Source organism: Mus musculus, chromosome 11, assembly GCF_000001635.26.
Source record: "Mus musculus strain C57BL/6J chromosome 11, GRCm38.p6 C57BL/6J".
NCBI classification, from domain to species: domain Eukaryota; kingdom Metazoa; phylum Chordata; class Mammalia; order Rodentia; family Muridae; genus Mus; species Mus musculus.
In genome coordinates, this window is record NC_000077.6 from 115496724 (window position 1) to 115514933 (window position 18210).

The 18210-nt window shown below is 48.1% G+C and overlaps 1 protein-coding gene across 1 annotated transcript; it reads right to left on the reverse strand.

Moving 5' to 3' along the window:
* Window positions 1-621: 621 nt before the first annotated feature.
* Window positions 622-17670, reverse strand: Jpt1 (Jupiter microtubule associated homolog 1). Its single transcript, NM_008258.2, has 5 exons — window positions 17497-17670; window positions 6309-6451; window positions 5282-5379; window positions 3943-3961; window positions 622-1576 (listed from the first exon to the last, which is right to left on the reverse strand). The coding sequence occupies exons 1-5, from the start codon at window positions 17550-17552 to the stop codon at window positions 1428-1430; spliced, it is 465 nt and encodes a 154-aa protein (NP_032284.1). The 5' UTR covers window positions 17553-17670; the 3' UTR covers window positions 622-1427.
* Window positions 17671-18210: the final 540 nt, after the last annotated feature.

The window sequence follows — 18210 nt, forward strand, 5'->3', positions numbered from 1 at the left end:
TTTTTGAAGAAAATTCCACTTCCCCTTGGACTTTCATTACACTGCACTTCTGCACTTTTTGTTTTGTTTTTGGGTTTTTTTTGTTTTTTTTTTTTTTTGGTTTTTCGAGACAGGGTTTCTCTGTATAGCCCTGGCTGTCCTGGAACTCAGAAATCCGCCTGCCTCTGCCTCCCGAGTGCTGGGATTAAAGGCGTGCGCCACCACGCCCGGCTTTTTGTTTTTTAGCAATTTTAACTTATTTACCCAGACATGTGTCTTTATGAGCGTATGCTACATATGCGGGCGCGGGTGCTACAGGAGGGAGGAGGATTGCACCTGGGCCTCCTGCTGATTGCAAGCAGAAGTGAGCCACCTGACGAGGTGCTGGGACTTGAACTCAGAGTCGCTGGATGAGAATCCCAGGACTCTTAACCACTGAGCCATCTTTCCAGCAACTCCACTGGCGTGCAGGGAACTGTCGGAAACCCTCAGTGGGTTCCACCTCTACATAAACTGGGCATGGTGGTGCATATCTACTACACAGCACTTGAAGGTGGAGTCCAAGGGCAGCTTCAGCTACACAGCGCGCACACATTCACTCTCTCACTCCCCCCGCACCCCCCAAAAAAGAGAAAGACAAAACACGGTGCTTCAAAAGGTGGGTATTGTTTACTTTAAGCAACAGTCCAGGACTAAGGAGTACAAGTGTCAAGGGTGAGACTTTCTCCATGGTCAGGCATCAGCATCATGCACATGGCACTTCTTCCGTCAAGGAGGTCCCTGTGGGAGCTGCGCCCACAGTCCCACTCTGGGACGGACGGCCTTCCTGTGTGCTTCACCTTGCAATTCCAGGGAGCTTGCTTGTGTACCTGAAGCCATCCTCTGCGCTGGGTGGCTCTGCCCCGCAGCTGGCCAGCCACAGTGGCCAATGGCATCTTCAGGGTACAGAAGGCAGCTTGTCTGCTCTGCAGGCAGCAGGATGTGAGGTACAGCTGTTTGATCACTCCACATGGCACAGGAAGGTGCACTTAGCAAAGGGCACCGATGGTGGGGCAAGTGCAAGGCAAGCTGAGTGGTGCCCACCCTGTGGAGCTGGGAGCAGGGTAGTGCCTGAGGCTGCTGTCGGTCCCATCACATGAAGCCAAGGACATCGTCAAAAACCCTGGTACATAAGAGTCTCTACACATCAGGAACCAGATCATCTGTTCTTAGAAACAGTCTACTACTCCAGTCTACTACTAGAAAACACTCATGCCATGGCGCACAGACCCAGGAGTCAGACAGACAGAAGGAAAGGAAGAGAGGAAGCAGGGAAAGACAGCGGTACATAAAGTGCTTCTCCTTTAATGAAACCAATCCGAGAGATGTACAGTCAGCTCACGCTGTGCAGTTCCCAAGCATGGGACAACAAACAGACAGACAGAAGGACAGAGTTCCAACACAAGAAGCTAACCCAAGACCAGGCTGGACTTGCCGCCAGGGGGGTTTCTCCTGGATGGCACTGGGGCTGGAGCCACTGGGCTGGGCACAGGAGCAGCGGGCACTGGCTTCTCCTCCATCTGCGCCAGGTTGGCTTGGAAGTCTGTGTCCACATTTTCTAAGAAAACAGTTTCAAAATAGTTCAAACAAGTGGAAAAAAAATATCAACAGTCACCAACTGAGGTAATTGTACCCAGAAATGGAACCTGTCAGTGTGTTACCTCCTCAGTTGTGTATGTATGTGGTTTTCAAAAGCCCAAGATTCCATTATCCAAAAAACAGGATCAGACGGATAACACCTGTTTTTGTTTGGTTTTAGTTTTTTTGAGGCAGGGTTTCACTGCGTAGCCATGGATGTCTCAGAAGTCACTCTGCCCCAGACTCTTAGAGACTGGCCTGCTTCTGCCTCTGTGCGGAATTAACAGTGCCACCCTGTGCTGTTTTTCTTTTTGAGTCAGGATCTCACTATGTGTGTAGCCTGAGCTGTCCTGGAACTCACTCTATGATGCACATCTTTAATCCCAACACTCAGGAGGCAGAGAGGGGTGGCTCTGTAGGCCACCTGATCTATACAGAGTTCCAGGAGAGCCAAGGCTACATACAGAAACCATGTCTCAAACTAGTAATTCTAAAGGGGAATGAATACTTTTTTGTAACACCGAAGATCAAACTCAGGGCCTTGGTACATCAAAATAAACACTGTATATACTAACTTGCTATTTAGCCCATCAACAAGATAAGTGAACAAGATACTAGTGAAAAGAATGATTCATATTAAGAAGCTGCAGAATCAAAACAGTAGAACTGTAACTACCTGTCTAGCCTGCAGGTAGGGAAGACTGCTGCCTAAATGTCCTTTCTCCCAGTGGTTTGCAATGGCCAGGCCAACACTACCCTTTGAGCCTCCAGACTCAGCTCCCTGACCCCCCTCTTTTTCCTTTTGTGAGACAGCATTTGATTACGAAGCCCTGGCTAGCCTGGAACTAGGAGATCCTCCTGCCTGTCTCCCAAGTGTTGGTGCTAAAAATTAAAGACATAGTTAGGCAAGGTGGTGCGCACCTTTAATCGCAGTACTCTGGGTGCAGAGGCAGGCTGATCTGTGAGGTCAAGGCCAGCCAGCTCTACAGAGCAACTCTAGGACAGCCAGAGGCTTATTATATAGAAAGAATGATTAAATGCAGGCTAGCACAGCCAATTCATTAAAAGCCAAAATTAAATAAAGGTAGTCTGTTGACTAAAGACTTAAGCTAACACGCCCAGCTCCTTAGCTAGCTCATAGCCACCACCTGCCCCCTCAACGCCTATTTCTGCAGTCTATATCCTTGACTGGGCCTTGATCTCCCCTAAGAGCGGGACCAAGTTCCTCCTTGTAGCCATTGTATCTGACTACCCAAAGATCCTGGCGCTTTGCCTTGTATCAAAACAAAGCCTATCTTACTTAGAAGATGTGAATGCATCCCCACTTGTAGCTAACTGTGAAGAATTTGGAGCTGGCCTTTAATCCAAACAAGTAGGCATTAGTTGTTATTTTATGACAAATGGGCTAAAAAGTTTCAGAAGTCAGAAAAACCAGAGGCCATTGCTGACAGACCATTTAAAGAGGACTTTCCTGCATACTCTGCAGCTGCAGAAGGTAGAGGAGCAGGAGGCAGCCACCACTCAAGACCATGTCTCTCTCCAGGCTTTCCCAGTCAGACTAGCTGGCTAAGGGCACAGCTCAGTGGACAGGGTGGTGGGCAGTGTGTGGGAGGGACTGGTCTAACAGTGCAGAGTTCTCAAAGCACTGAGCTGCACTGTCCGAGTCAGCGATCTGGTCAGTGCTCCCTCTACATGGGGCTTGAATCCAACCTTTGTACTATGAAATACAAAACCAAAAACGGTAAGTGTCCAGGTAGAGTGTGACACATCCCCTTAATCCTAGAATGCAGGTTTCTGTGAGTTCGAGGACAGCCTAATATATAAACTTGAGTTCTAGGCAAGACAGGAGCATATAGTGAGACCCTGATCTTTTTTGTTTATTTTTGTTTTGTTTTTGTTTTTGTTTTTTTGTTTTTGTTTTCCGAGACAGGATTTCTCTGTGTAGCCCTGGCTGTCCTGGAACTCACTTTGTAGACCAGGCTGGCCTCGAACTCAGAAATCCGCCTGCCTCTGCCTCCTGAGTGCTGGAATTAAAGGCCTGTGCCACCACACCCAGTGTTTTTTTTTTTTTGTTTTGTTTTTTGTAGTACATTTCTAGCATATTAAACCTTGATACTCGTGAGCTGGCTTGGCTTCTTCCTTCTGAGTACTGGAATTAAAGGCTTGAACTACCTGACTTTAAAAAAAAATTGCTAATCCAAAGCAATACGAAGCATCTGCTGACTCGGCCTACAATGAAGAGACATACATATACATTTACATATATACTTTTTAAATAAGTAGAATGTTAACTCAGACCTTCTAAAAGCATTATAAAAACAGCAATCAGTGCTAAGATATACTCACCATGCATATCACCTTCTCCCTGGAAAAGAAAATTTCAGAATTAGTTCCTGTTTTAATTCTGTAACACATAAAATGATCATAGTTCATTTGACAATTACAATTGACATTAAATTCATGTGAAATCTCATTCATTTGGGGCTGGATGGTGGTGGTGCACACCTTTAATCTAGCACTTGGGAGGCAGAGGAAAAGGATCTCTAAATTCAAGGTCAGTCTGGGCTAGAGTGAGTTCTACGACAGCCAGAGCTACACAGAAAAATCCTGTTTCTAACACAAAAACGAAAAAAAGAAAATCTATTTGGTAAGTGCAGAGTCTAGCAACAACCTCAATGTGATCTGGGCCATGCTACCCAGCATACCCAGCCCCAAACAGTGACACAGACAGGCTGAGGATCTTTTCTCAAAAAGGGAATGGTGAGCCTAGGCGCTGACCACTCGATAGCCGCTACATAGCCTCCCTACACCTAGAAGTTGATGCCTCAGGGTACTGAAGTACCAAGTCAGGAAGACTTCCTCCCAGGTGAGCTCCCTCTCAGACATGCCCAGGGGACTCAGTGGCAGCTTTTTCTGCAGGCACATCCCACTGTGACATCAGTGCTGCCAATTCCTTGAGTTTAACTCACACTCAGACACTGATTTAGCTCTTCAACTCCAAGACTAGATACTCGAGGTTCGGAGGAAGGGGAGGGTTTCAGAAGCCGCTGAACGGTTAAGACTAACCCAACACTAAGAGATGTGTGATTGGGTCAGGCTAACTCACTAGCCTGACTTTCTGGCCTTCCTAAGGGCCCCCCCTTTTTTCTTTTCTGAGGTAGGTGGGTCACATGGATCAACTCCCTGCATAGCTTGCTGCCCCAGCTCCCAGGTGCTGGGATTATAGGTGGGAGCCACCACACTGGTCTCGTGTAGCAGTGCTGGGGGAGAGCCAGGAAACAGCAGCCGAGCTCCACCTTCAGCCTGCTTGTCTGGCTTTACACTTGAATTTCCATCACCAAGACTGCTCAGCACATTCCCTTTTTTCTTTTTTTCTAAGATCTATTTATTTATTTTACATATATGAATAAACTGTCGCTGTCTTCAGACACACCAGAAGAGGGCATCAGATCCCATTACCGGTGGTTGTGAGCCACCATGTGGTTGCTGGGATTTGAACTCAGGACCTCTGGAAGAGCAGTCAGTGCTCTTAATCGCTGAGCCAGCTCTCCAGCCCCCTCAGCACATTCTCTTAAGGAGAAGTGAGCAAGTAAAAAGAAAACAGAAAAAAAAAATTAAAAAACAAGGGGGCATTTACACAGAGCCCTTGGCTATACCCACGAGGATGTCTTGTTATCACACTGACCTTGAGGTCTAAGAAATCTCCAGAGCTTGCTTCAGAAGAGTTACTTCTCTGTGTTCCAGGCGACTCCGAATCTTCCCTGCCACCACTAGACTTGGAACCTAGAAACCAATACGTACCACAGTAAGGGGGTGGGGAAATGTCTCAACAATCGAGCAGCTCTTAGCTGCTCTTCCAGAGGACCTGGGTTCAATTCCCAGCACCCACATGGCAGCTAGAACTCCTGTTCCAGGGATCTGACACCCTCATACAGACATAAATTAAAAAAAAAAAAAAAAAAAAAAAAAAAAAGCCAGGCATGGTGGCGCACGCCTTTAATCCCAGCACTTGGGAGGCAGAGGCAGGCAGATTTCTGAGTTTGAGGCCAGCCTGGTCTACAAAGTGAGTTCCAGGACAGCCAGAGCTACACAGAGAAACCCTGTCTCGAAAAACAAACAAACAAAAACCAAAACAGGCAAACCGCAAATATACAAAAAATAAATTAAAAAAAAAAAGAAAGAACATGGCTGACCTTGGTTCCATTCCTAGCACCTACATGGTACATACATGTAGGTAAAACACTCAGACATGTAAAATTAATCATTTTAAAAAAAATTGTGTTTCATATCACAAAATAGAAGAGGATAGCGAAGGCAGGCTAGCTGAAAGCTACCACACAAGGCTACTCTGCCTGTGGCCCTTACTCCAGCCTTCATGTAGACCCCAGAGCCCAGGAACTCCCAACCACCTTGCATGAGTCTACTAAGTACTGGATTACAGGCTGTGCCACCACACCCAGCCGGTATTGTATTTCTTGCTTGCTTGGGTTCAGCATTTGCTAATCAGTACTACATCCTGCTGAATCCGTGACTTTAACAAGGATCGCCTTGTAAAACCAGTACCTGCTGACAGTGTGGTGGTGCACGCCTTTAATCTCAGCACTCAGGAGCAAAGGCAGGCGGATCTGAGTTTGAGGCTGGGCCTGGTGTACAGGGCGAGATCTAGAGCTACATAGAGAGTCCATGTCTTGAACCAAAAAACAAGCAAGCACCTGCTGACTTGGCCCAAGATGGGGGGTTCTCTTCCGGTGTCCCAAAGATGTTAGAAGCCATCTTGTTCTTCCTCACAGGCTGTTCTGCTGGCTCATCAAAGCCTAATGAAAAATTGGACCCACCACCTGGAGGCCGCAAAACCCTAGAAGCAATAGTAAGAGGTTAATTTCAGATGACACTGAAACATTCCTGGGATAAATATGTCCAAGTACCTTCACTTCTCTGACCCTTCCCCCTCCTCCAAGACTGTTTCTAACAAGAAGGACTTGAGTTATCAATCGTAAACCCACTGATGGAGGGTCAGGGTACCAACAGTGCTTTATCCATCTGCACTAAGACCATCTACCATACCAGAAAGCTGCATCAGCTGAGTGTCACCACAGGTAACAGACTCTGTGTCCCTTTGAGCAAGGGTAAGTGACGGAAGGAACCTTGTCTCTCTGGACTTAGCTAAATGTATTTGCAAAGAAGTTTAGAACAACATCATGTTATTACACTTGTAATCAGAATTTGTACACTGAGGCAGGACTGCCAGACCCCATGGACTACAGCATCACAGTCACCAAAACAGAATGTCCATTTTTATTTTCAACTAAATAGAAAAAAAAAGCATATAGACCCAAAAGCTTCCTTGAGGGCAAGTGGTGCTCAGCAGACAAGGGGAAGCCTACTAAGTGATACTCAGCAGACAAGGGATGCCTACTAAGTGGTGCTCAGCAGACAAGGGATGCCTACTAAGCCTGCGGACCTAAGTGGATCCCAGCACCCACGTGGTGCTTCACAACCATCTGAACTTCAATTCTGGAGGCTCTGGCACTCTCTTCTGGCCTCTGCTGGCACTGTACATACACAGGCCGAGCACTCATATGTCAAACTATCTGGGACTCGCCTTTAATCCCAGCATTTGGGAGGCAGAGGATCTTTATGGGTTCAGCACCAGCCTGGCCTAGTCTAGTACTGGATGGATCTACAGTTTCTAAGTCTCAGGCTCAGCACCCATAGAGCAGCTCACAACCATCTGTGACTCCAATTGCCAGGAACCCGATGCTTTCACTCTGGCTCCATGAGCACCAGGCAAGTACACAGTGCACATATGTACATACGATCTTTTTATGTAAAACATCAACACAAATGTTGCTGAAAACCCACAGTATCCACATCTTCGGAAGAAAACTAGATCCTTATCACTCACCTTTTACAAGTCTAAAATTATCAGCAACCACACTGCGGCACACAACCACTTAGAACTCTAGCTCTGCACATTGCACTCACATGCACAAGCACACAGATACACACTTCATTAGAAATAAAAATGACATCTTAGCCAGGTGTGGTAGCATGTATGTGCCTTTAATTCCAACACTGGAGGCAAAGGCAGGCAGAGTTCAAGACCAGCCTGGTGTGTATATGGAGCTACAATCTAGCTAGGGCTACATAGTAAGACTGTCTCAGGGGCTGGCGAGATGGCTCAGTGGTTAAGAGCGCCGACTGCTCTTCTGAAGGTCCCGAGTTCAAATCCCAGCAACCACATGGTGGCTCACAACCATCCATAACGAAATCTGATGCCCTCTTCTGGAGTGTCTGAAGACAGCTACAGTGTACTTACATATAATAAATAAATCTTTTTAAAAAAAAAAAAAAAAAAAAAAAAGACTGTCTCAGAAAAATAAAATGTAAATAAAAACACACTTGGCATGAGCTTGCTGAAGAACCGTCGGGACATGATGGGGATTTACTGCACAACTGTTCAGGTGGCCACCATAAACAAAGCATGCAAAACAAGCTACACGCAGTTGCCGGGAGGTGGTGATTCATGCTTTTAATCCCAGCACTGAGAAGGCAGAGACAGGGGGATCTCTGTGAGTTTGAGGCCAGCCTGTTCTTCAAAACAAGTTCCAGTACAGCCAGGGCTACATAAACTATCTTGACAATAAAACAAGCTCTGTGGCGCTTTGGCCGGCCACAGAGGTCTGAGGGGGGTGACCTGCTAGAGAATGGTTGGCTCAAAGTGGAGATCAGCATATGAAATGAGGTGAGACCTTGGATCACAGACACATAAAACTACATTTTACCACAAGAGCAGAAGGAAGACTGGGAGGAGGGAGGAAAGGAGACACACTAGGAGCACAAAATGCACTTGTGAGGGTCAAGGCACTCAAGGCCGTCCTTGGCTCCATGGCAAATTCAGACCAGCCTCGGCTACATGAGACCTGTGACAGAAAAAAGTCCGTCCTAATGAAACCCATTAGTGTGTACAATAAACACACGCCAAATATCTTGTTTGTTTTGACCTGGAGGCTGGAGGTGGCTTAGCAGTGAAGTGAACTTGCATCTGCTCAGCTCAGGTCTCACATGGTGGGTAGCTCCATGGCCATTCTTTGTGTTGTTTATTTCTAAGACAGGGTTTCTTCCTGTAGCCCTATGGTCCTAGAACTCAGTCTGTAGACCAGGGTGGCCTTGAACTTGTACAGATTTCCTGTCTCTATCTCCTGAGTGCTTAGATTAAAGGTGTGGGTCACCACTGCCTGGCTTCACAGCCAGTCTTAACTCATGTCCTGAAGGATGCGACAGCTTTCTGACCTCCAGAGCCACAGGCATGCCTGTGGTGCACATATATATAGGCAAGGCACATAAAACTAAATCTAAAAAATGTTTAAATTTGAATGGTTAAAAAAAAAAAGACAATGAAGTACAGAGCTCCCACTGCTGACCCAGTACTCGGGGAAACTGAGGGAGGGAGGGAGGGAGGGAGGGAGGGAGGGAGGGAGGGAGGAGGGAGAGAGGGAGGGAGATTTCTTCAGTTCCAGGCCAGCCAAGGATACACTGAGACTGTCTCAAATACCAAAAAATAAAGTGTGTTTCCAAAAGTCTTTCTAGCTTATTCATTTCTAGCTGTAAAGTCAACAGACAAGTAAAAATGTGCCATGACAAAAATCCTTTGACATTTGCCCTATGGCTTAATTAACATGTCCAAATTTATAAAGCCATGTGTGCTTGAAGAGTCTGTATTCACCAGTCCCTGCTGTGTCTGTTTTTGTTCCAGATCTAGCTGCTTTGACAGGCTTAGTGGCTCCTGCCTATAATCTAAGAGGCCCAAAGAGAAGGAGGACCACAGTTAAATTCAAGGCCAACTTGGTCTACTCAGACTGTGTAAGAGGGAAGTTAGGTGTGACTGTGAGCACCTGTGATCCCAGCCCTAGGGAAACAAGAAGGCAGCCTGATCTACATGATCTACAGGCAAGGTGGGAGAGAGAAAAAGAGTGAGGAAGGCTTCCTAAGCCAGCCACAAAGCTAGAGAGTAGGCAGAGAGACAATAGGACAGAAGGTAGTACCACAAGTATACAAAATGATCTTAAAGATGCTAAAAAGGCTGGGCGTGGTGGCGCACGCCTTTAATCCCAGTATTTGGGAGGCAGAGAGAGGCGAATTTCTGAGTTTGTGGCCAGACTGGTCTACAAAGTGAGTTCCAGGACAGCCAGGGGAACACAGAGAAACCCTGTCTCGAAAATTTTAAAAAAAGATGCTAAAAAGGAGCACAAGAGAAAAGTTTCAATCTGACAGCTGGGCAGCGAGGCAGGCCTGCAGCCTCAGGTCCTGGGAGACTAAGGCCAGAGAGTCAGGAGTCCAGAAAGTAAATACCACCGTGGACAACATATACCCAGTGTCATTAGCTATGGCTTCTGTGTGCCATGGTTGTGTCTGTGGTTCCTGGGGCATAGCTCCCTCTCCATGGGAAGCCACTGAAGCACTGATAAGGCAGGCACGTCTGTCACCACCACACCCACTGCTGACACCATGCTGGACTAAAATAAACTGGAGGGCTTTTTCTAAACAGCAAAGTTTTTAAGTTATCTAGGCTGGTCAGTGGTGGTGCATGCCTTTATTTCCAGCACTTGGGAGGCAGAAGCAGGCAGATTTCTGAGTTTGAGGCCAGCCTGGTCTACAGAGTTCCAGGACAGCCAGGGATACACAGAGAAACCCTGTCTGGAAAAACAAAACAAAACAAAACAAAACAAAACAAAACAAATAAACAAATAAAAGATATCTTTTCTGTGTGAGTGGGTGTTTTCATCTGCATGTGTATCTGCACACCCTGTGTGGGCCTGGCACTAGTGGAGGCCAAAGAGGTCATGCACCTCTCCTGGGACTGGAGCTTCAGACAGTTGTGAGCCACCTCATGGATGCTGAGACTCAAACCTGTGTCCTGAAAAAGCGGCCAGAGCTCCTACAGACTGAGCCATCTCTCTCTCCAACCCCCAAAAAACTTTTTAAAAATTCAGCTGGTATCCCATCTACCCTAACTCTGGCCACAAAGACTACATGGGAGCGGGAAGACAACAGTGCCGAGCGGCTGTGCATAGTGGTGCATGTTGCCTTTGACCCCAGCACCCCAGAGATCAGAGAGCTCAGTGAGGCCAGCCTAGTCTACATAGTGAGAGACCTTGTCTCAAAAGAAAAACAAACGAACAAACAACAAAACCACTGGTAAAGCATTTGACCCCCTGAAAACCAGAAAGAAAGAAAACAGGTGGGGGATACTGGGGGGCCACACACCTCTAATCCCAAGCACTGCCAGGCAGAAGAGAGAGATTACAATTCAAGGTCTGCCTGCGCTTTATAAACATTTGACCAAAAAGGCGAGGCTGAAACTGGAGGTTCCAGGAGGATTTCCCTGTGGCAGCCACCAAAGCCCGACACCTTTCTCTAAGCTTCCTCTATCCCTAATTATACCCTTCATGATCAACCCATTAATGTAGGAGGTTTCCCTCAATTTTATGGCAAATTAATCAAACCTAGGTGAAGGTTACAGGAATCCTGCTTTGCAGCCAGTGGGTCAAAAGCACAGGGAGAGGGGCAGGGGACCTAAAAGCCAGGCACTAACTCATGATTGTAATCCCAGGAAGTAGGGTGCTGAGATAGAAGGACTACTGTGAATTTAAAGCCAACCTGGACTAAAGTGAACTCAAGGCTACCCTAGGCTAGAAACAAAATCCTGCTGTAAAAAAAGAAAGTGATTATCAGTATAGTTCACTTGGTAGAACATTTGCCCAGAGGAAGATTTGGGTTCAATTCCCAGGACTGCATAAACAAGGCATGCAGGGCACCCTCAATGTGTGCAAGGCACTATCTCCAGGTGTCCCAACTCAACTGGATTAGAGAACACTAGCAGGTGCCTACTGTGACACCTACCCAAGTGGCATCTGCCACCAGCAAGGCCCTACACCTCAAGTGACAGATGTCTGCTGTGGTTTGCAATCAGAGGAAAACACATGGCTGGGTTTTCCCCAGACTAGAAAATAAACGAAGTTAAGAACAAAATGGTCAATAGGGCAAAATGGTATAAAAATCAATAAAGGTGTGAATCTGAACAAACCTCAAGTGCACAGAACTCCTCCCCAGCCCCCAGCAAGAGCCGCCCTGTCCAGTTTGGTACAAACTTTCCAAGGGACACAGTGGGACTTGCCTAACCTCTCTATGCTTCAAGTTTCTCCTCTATAAAATGAGGGCCCGCAGTAGTTTCTGTCCCATCAGACTGTTATTAACAGGAACATCATACACATGTACCATCTGGAACATGGCAATCATGCACACAGACTAGTATTAAAGCCATCTACATGTCACCACGATGCTACCGGGTGTTCCCTCTCACTAATGGCTTTCAGATGAATGACATCCTATTTTTCTGCATTGCTATTAACCAAAAATTTTAAAGACTGCTTCTGGTCTGGTTAGATGGGTAAAGATGCTTGCTACCAAACCTGACAATTTGAGTTAGATCCCAGCAGCCTACAGTGAATGAAAAGAACAGACTCCTGAAAGTTATCCTCTGACCTCCATACACATGCCAGAGAAACTGCACATGTGTGCGTGCACACACTGAAGGTGAAGGGAGCAGAGAGATGGCTCAGTGAGGGGCAGAGGACCTGAGTGTAGTTCCCAACCCCCATGTCAGGCAGCTCACAGATGCCGGCTTCTGGCCTCCAAGGGCATCTGCAAACATGTACACATTTAAGAGTAAACCCTAAAAAAAAGGGGGGGCTGCTTCTGAGGGAGACAAGGTAACAGAGACAGGTCACCCAGTTGGAGGCAGGGCTGGGCTCTGCAGTAAAGGCTGGACTTACAGAGGAGCTCACCATACAGCCTCAGCCAGCCTGAGACTGCCTTTCTACTTTCTCAGACTGGGACTGCAGGTGTGTGCTGTCAAGCTGGGAGACCAGAGTTACTTTTCTTTTTTTTTTTTTTTTTTTTTTTTTAAAGATTTTTTTTTTTTAAAGATTTATTTATTTTTATTGTATATATAAGTACACTGAGCTGTCTTCAGACACTCCAGAAGAGGGAGTCAGATCTCGTTACGGATGGTTGTGAGCCACCATGTGGTTGCTGGGATTTGAACTTCGGACCTTCGGAAGAGCAATCGGGTGCTCTTACCCACTGAGCCATCTCACCAGCCCCCAGAGTTACTTTTCACAGCACCACTTTCTCTCTGGTCTGCACTGGATCCTTTGATAGAAATCCCAGCTCCGGGCTGGTGAGATGGCTCAATGGGTAAGAGCACCCGACTGCTCTTCCAAAGGTCCAAAGTTCAAATCCCAGCAACCACATGGTGGCTCACAACCATCTGTAATGAGATCTGACTCCCTCTTCTGGAGGGTCTGAAGACAGCTACAGTGTACTTACATGTAATAAATAAATAAATCTTTAAAAAAAAAAAAAAAAGAAATCCCAGCTCCCTCAGGTTGGTTCCTGGTCTCAGTCCTCCGAAACTGCCCCTCCTCACTGGACTCAGGCACTGCCATTTCTGCAGTAAGCTGTGACCTTTCCTCTGCCTCTTCTCAAACAAACCAGGATCCTTCCAGCCACCCTCCTCTCCACTTCCTCCACTGTTGCAAGTTATCTCCCTTGGAGCCCTTCCTGGACTAACTATCTCCTCTGGCTCCAGCATGCTCCACCCTTCCCTCAGTGCCCTTTAGTCTTCAGCTGATCTGAAAACCCCACTTCCACACCCTACCCCTGCTTCCTGCATGAGCCCAGGACACAGCCAGACCACAGGGAGCACAGACAGGTTAGTTAGTGCTCCTGCTCCTGTGAGTAAAGCCACAAGTATTCCTGGATGTCTTCCTTAGCTTCACTGCCCTGCAGAAGACACAGGCAGCAAACCTGACTTAGGGACCGGCAGGCTTACTGTCAGGATTCTCCCAGTCACGTAATCCGGCTTTCCACAACCACCTCCCAACTCCACACTACCCACCCTTTACTGTCTAGGAAGGCGGGGGAGGCTGGGCTTGGGCTGGCTCTGTAGTTTACTACTTGTCAGGAGAGCAGAGCCTGAGAATGGAGACTCCAAGCAGCTGCCCACTGACTGACAGCAGCCTAAAGTCCTCAGCCTGGCAGACTTGTAGCAAGTGCTTCAAATCCATCAACGGGCAATCAAACAATGGCTTATTTGTCTTCAGGACCAAACACATGGAATTCCTTTTAGGTTTTCTTGTTTTCTAGTCCTGGTCTGCCCTCTCCCTGAACTGTGAAATTAGGGTCTCACTAAGATGCAATGTTCAGGCCTGGAGAGACCATGCTGCTCCTGTAGTTGGGCCTTGTTCAGTTCCCTGCACCTGTGCCAGGCAGCTCACAGCCACCTGTAACTCTCTAGGGGATCAACACCTTCTGGACTCCGCTGCACCCCTCCAGCAAACAGATAACACAACGAACCACTCTTTTGCAGGAGGGAGAAGGGCAGAAGAGATGGCGTGGAGGTTAAGAAAGCTGCCTGGCTGCTCTTGCAGGACTCAGATCCGAGTCCCAGCACTGACATGTGGCTCACGAGCATCTACAACTTCAGGTCCAAAGTATTTGACACCCTTTTCTGGCCTGAGGACCAGGCAGGCATGTGGTTTCAGGCAAAACACTCATATACATAAAATAAAAATGAATTTAGAAAGATTTTTTTTTTAAAGAAATGGGGGCACACAATGACATCAACTAGAAAAACGGAGTTCTCAGCAGTAAGAGGACCAGAGTTCTTGAAGGGACCAGAGTTCAGATCCTAGGACCCACATCAAGTGGCTCCTAACTCCCTGTAACTCCAGAGGATTGGATGCCTCTGCCCTCTCAGGTATCTGCAACTCACATCCACACACAGACATGCATACCCATAATACTCTCCAGGCCTGAGCATCGCATCTTACTGAGACACTAATGTCACAGCCTAGGAGGAAGGCAGAGGCCTACAGAAGAAAGACAGTCCAGGGCTAGAAAACAAGAAAACCTTAAAGTAACTCCATGTGTCTGTCCCTGAAGATAAACACATGTGCTTGTCTGCTGGCTATGAGGACCACGCCTTAAATCCCACTACACCAGAGGCAGAGGCAAGTAGATCTCAGTGAGACTGAGGCCAGCCTGTTCTACACACTAGGCCAGCAGCTGAGGCCACACAGTGAGATGCTGTCTCCAAACAAACAAACAAACAACCATTAAACATCTAAAACTATGTCCATGGGTGCCTTTTAATCTCGGCACTCAGGAGACTCAAGAAGGGCACAAGTTGGAGGCTAACCTAGGCTGGCTAATCCAGGCCAGTGAAAAGCCACATGGCTGAGATCCCATACACACACACAGACAAAACCAGCTCTATTCATTATATAAATCAAGATAAATGTGTTATGGTATATACTTGCCACCCTCCCACTCCTGCCTCCCTAGTGCCGGTATAACAGGCTCACACCCCCCAACCAGGTTCCCAGGTAATTAAGTTGTTTAAATTACTACTAAAGGTATAGATAAATTCTGGGGTGATTTTTTAGGGGGGAAGGGAAGTGGGGAGCTGCTGGGGGCAGAACCCAGCGTCTTGCCCAGGCTACGGACAAACCACCACATCTCCAGCTCTACAGGTTCTTTCTTACTGGGTAGAACTGTTTTGAATTTTTACCTTAAATGACTGAAAACACTTGAAATATTAGAATCAACTCCAACGTGCCTCTTTGTCCTCCCTCAATCCCCAGAGAGGGAGGCTTTCATGGCTAAGTGGAATTAAAAGCCCATGGAATTCTTCAGAACCCTAGTGGACTTGGCCAAGAAAAAACAAGGGTGGGGAGCACTAGCACCCAGCTAGCTTACAAATCTGCCAAACCTGCCTAGTCCAACTTTTACTGGTACTATGATAGCAGGTACTACCTCCCCAATGACGTCAGCGTTATAGAGACCATCTGAAACAGAGAGCGGTTCCCAAACAAAGGATTTGCTTGCAAGACAAAGTACTTCAGCTGTGCTTTGGACTCTTTCTTTTTGAACCACATAGATAGTAACTGCTTCAAGGTTGCTGAGTTAAGACCCAAAAATGTCATAGCACAGACAGCAATTTAAAAATTAACTCCTTTCTTCCATCCCGACTCCCATCACCCCAGCACAGCATTCACCACTGAGGCTGCAGAGCAAGCATATTACTGAAGAAAGGGGGTGAAGAGAATTGGTCAGATTTCAGGAGTCGGGGAGAACCTTAGCACCAACACTGGAGGGCAAGCAGTGGCAAAGGAGGCTGCAAACACGTTGTATTTGTCTCATGTCAAGCACGCATGAAAGGCCCTGGGCTCTGAAATGCTCTACAAAGCCTGGAGCTGAGCTTTGAGTCCCAAAAAATAAAACCCAGATTACACATTGTCTTGCCAGGAACCAGTGTCAGACCAGGAAAAGTTGGCCTCATCACACAAAACAAAAACCCAGGGCTCAATCTGTCCCTGTGTCCTTTGTAACAAATTACCTCATTTGAAGGATGACAACAAGAGGGAGTGACCCAGTCTCCTAGGTCTAATCTCCAGTTCTGCCCCGCCCTGTAAGCGCTGACCCCTTCAGTTCCCTTCCATCACACCAATTCTTTTACTACTTCCTGAAACTGAAAGCAGTCTGTAGCTGCCCCAGCTTCCTCATAAGACTACTCAAGGAGGCTGCTTTTTGTCAGCAAGTTGTCAAGCCCCTGTGAGAGACACTGCTGTTCCACGCTGCCTTCTTAGCCCCACAAAATGGCTCCCTTTTGTGCCACTTGGTCGGGACCCCAAGGCTTGGTCACACTCAACTGTGGGTCATCATCAATGGAAAATACATGGCCAGAGAACATGGAACCAAGCCTTTGGGAAGATCAAAGAGATGCCTGAAAGCCAACTTAAGGGACTGTGTGCCACTAGCTGAGACGATGTAGATGGACTCCCTCCGCTGAACAAAATATCTTCACCAAGTTAAGTGAGGGGTAGGAAACGGGTCCCAGTCCAGTCACAGAGCTCCTCCCAAAATGCAGTGTACTGGGGACAAGCAAGATCCCAGCTTCCAGGAAGGGATACTACATACTACTGGAGAGACAATGGATGGCTCCCTAGCCCCGCCCAAGCACAGACAACCTCCTCCTCCAAGAGAAGCCTGCTCTGGGGTGAACTCATTCGGCCAAAGTCAATGGGAGAAGTAAAGAAGGCGACATGGAAGGGCAGAGGTCCGAGGACCTGAGCGCAGAAAACCCATTTGAGCAGGCTCACGGCCCCGCGCATTCGGAGGTGGGCGTGGGGAGGGGGAGGAGACCCGATCTCTCCTTTGTTAGGCGCAGGGAGGCACTTTGATAAGAGAGCTCCTGTCCAGGGCTGGAAGTGGAGGGAGGGGATGACCAGCCCCGCCCTACCAGAGGTGCACCTGCTGCGCAGACACGGACACCCCGGCGGGCCACCACGAGGAAAAGAGCCTGCAGACCAGCCGGATCAGTGCTCAGATTTGCTCGCAGCGCCCAAGGCCGGGGCCAGCACACGCCCGAGCCAGAAGCGGGAGCGCATGGCCCTCATGTGGGACAATGGGCCCAGGGCCCTGCAGGCTCCTTGGGCTCCTGGGAGACCAAGCCCACCATCCTGGACCCGACCAGTGTCGCCGCGGGTGGCTGAAAGAAGATCCTCCCGCACACTCTCACCGACTCCAACCTGCCGTACGGCAAAGGGCCGCCACCCACAGTCCCCCTCAGCTGTCGTTACCGGGGAGAAATGAATAGAAGGGACGACTGGGGCGGGGCCACAAGCCGAGGCAGTCCTGCCGCACAAAGCGGCGCCCACTCCTTACTCTGCCACCCTCCCCCGGGCGCGAGCGCGGTGCTCCCGGCCCGTTACCACCAACGCCCCGCGGTCCCCACAAGCCCTGGAGGGCTCGAGCCCTACCCTGTCGCCTTACCGGGAGCTGTTCCTGCTGTTAGGGTCCACACCCTTAAAGGTAGTGGTAGTGGTCATGGCGCCAAGGGGCGAGGTAGGCTGGCCCTGAAAACGCCAAGGGGGACTGGGACCAACAGGCGCAGACGACTCCAAAAGCTAAACCACCAGGGCTCCACGAGCTTCTACCGCCGCGGGGCTCGCCGGACTCCCATTTTATAGAGCCAATAGGGCCCACCCTCCACATGCCGCCATTGGGCAATTTAAAAAGATCTCTTCATTTCTATTGGTTAGCTACAGTGCTAATCATAGATCGGCGTCAGGACGGGCTGCGCGGGAGACGGCTCGGCCTAAGCCCCGCCCCCTTCCTGTACAGAGAAAGGCCGCTGTGGTCTCCCCTCCTCCACGCCCTCGACAATCTGGTGGTGCTCAAGTGTTCACGGTCACTTTAAAAAGTTACTTGAGGGGCTGTCGAGGTGGCTCATAAGGAAAAGCCCTTGCCACCCAGCATGACAACCCGTGTTCAATCTCCAGGACCCACAACGTGTAAGAGACCCAACTCTCTTTTTTTTTTTGTAGAACATGATTTTAATATTTTCAACTGTTAATACTCAACAAGCAGAATAATTATTTTAAGATATACTTCGTTATTATGTCTTCATTTCTGATTTTATTAATTTGGATACTGTCTCTGTCCCTTATAGTTAGTCTGGCCAGGGGTTTATCTATCTTGTTGATT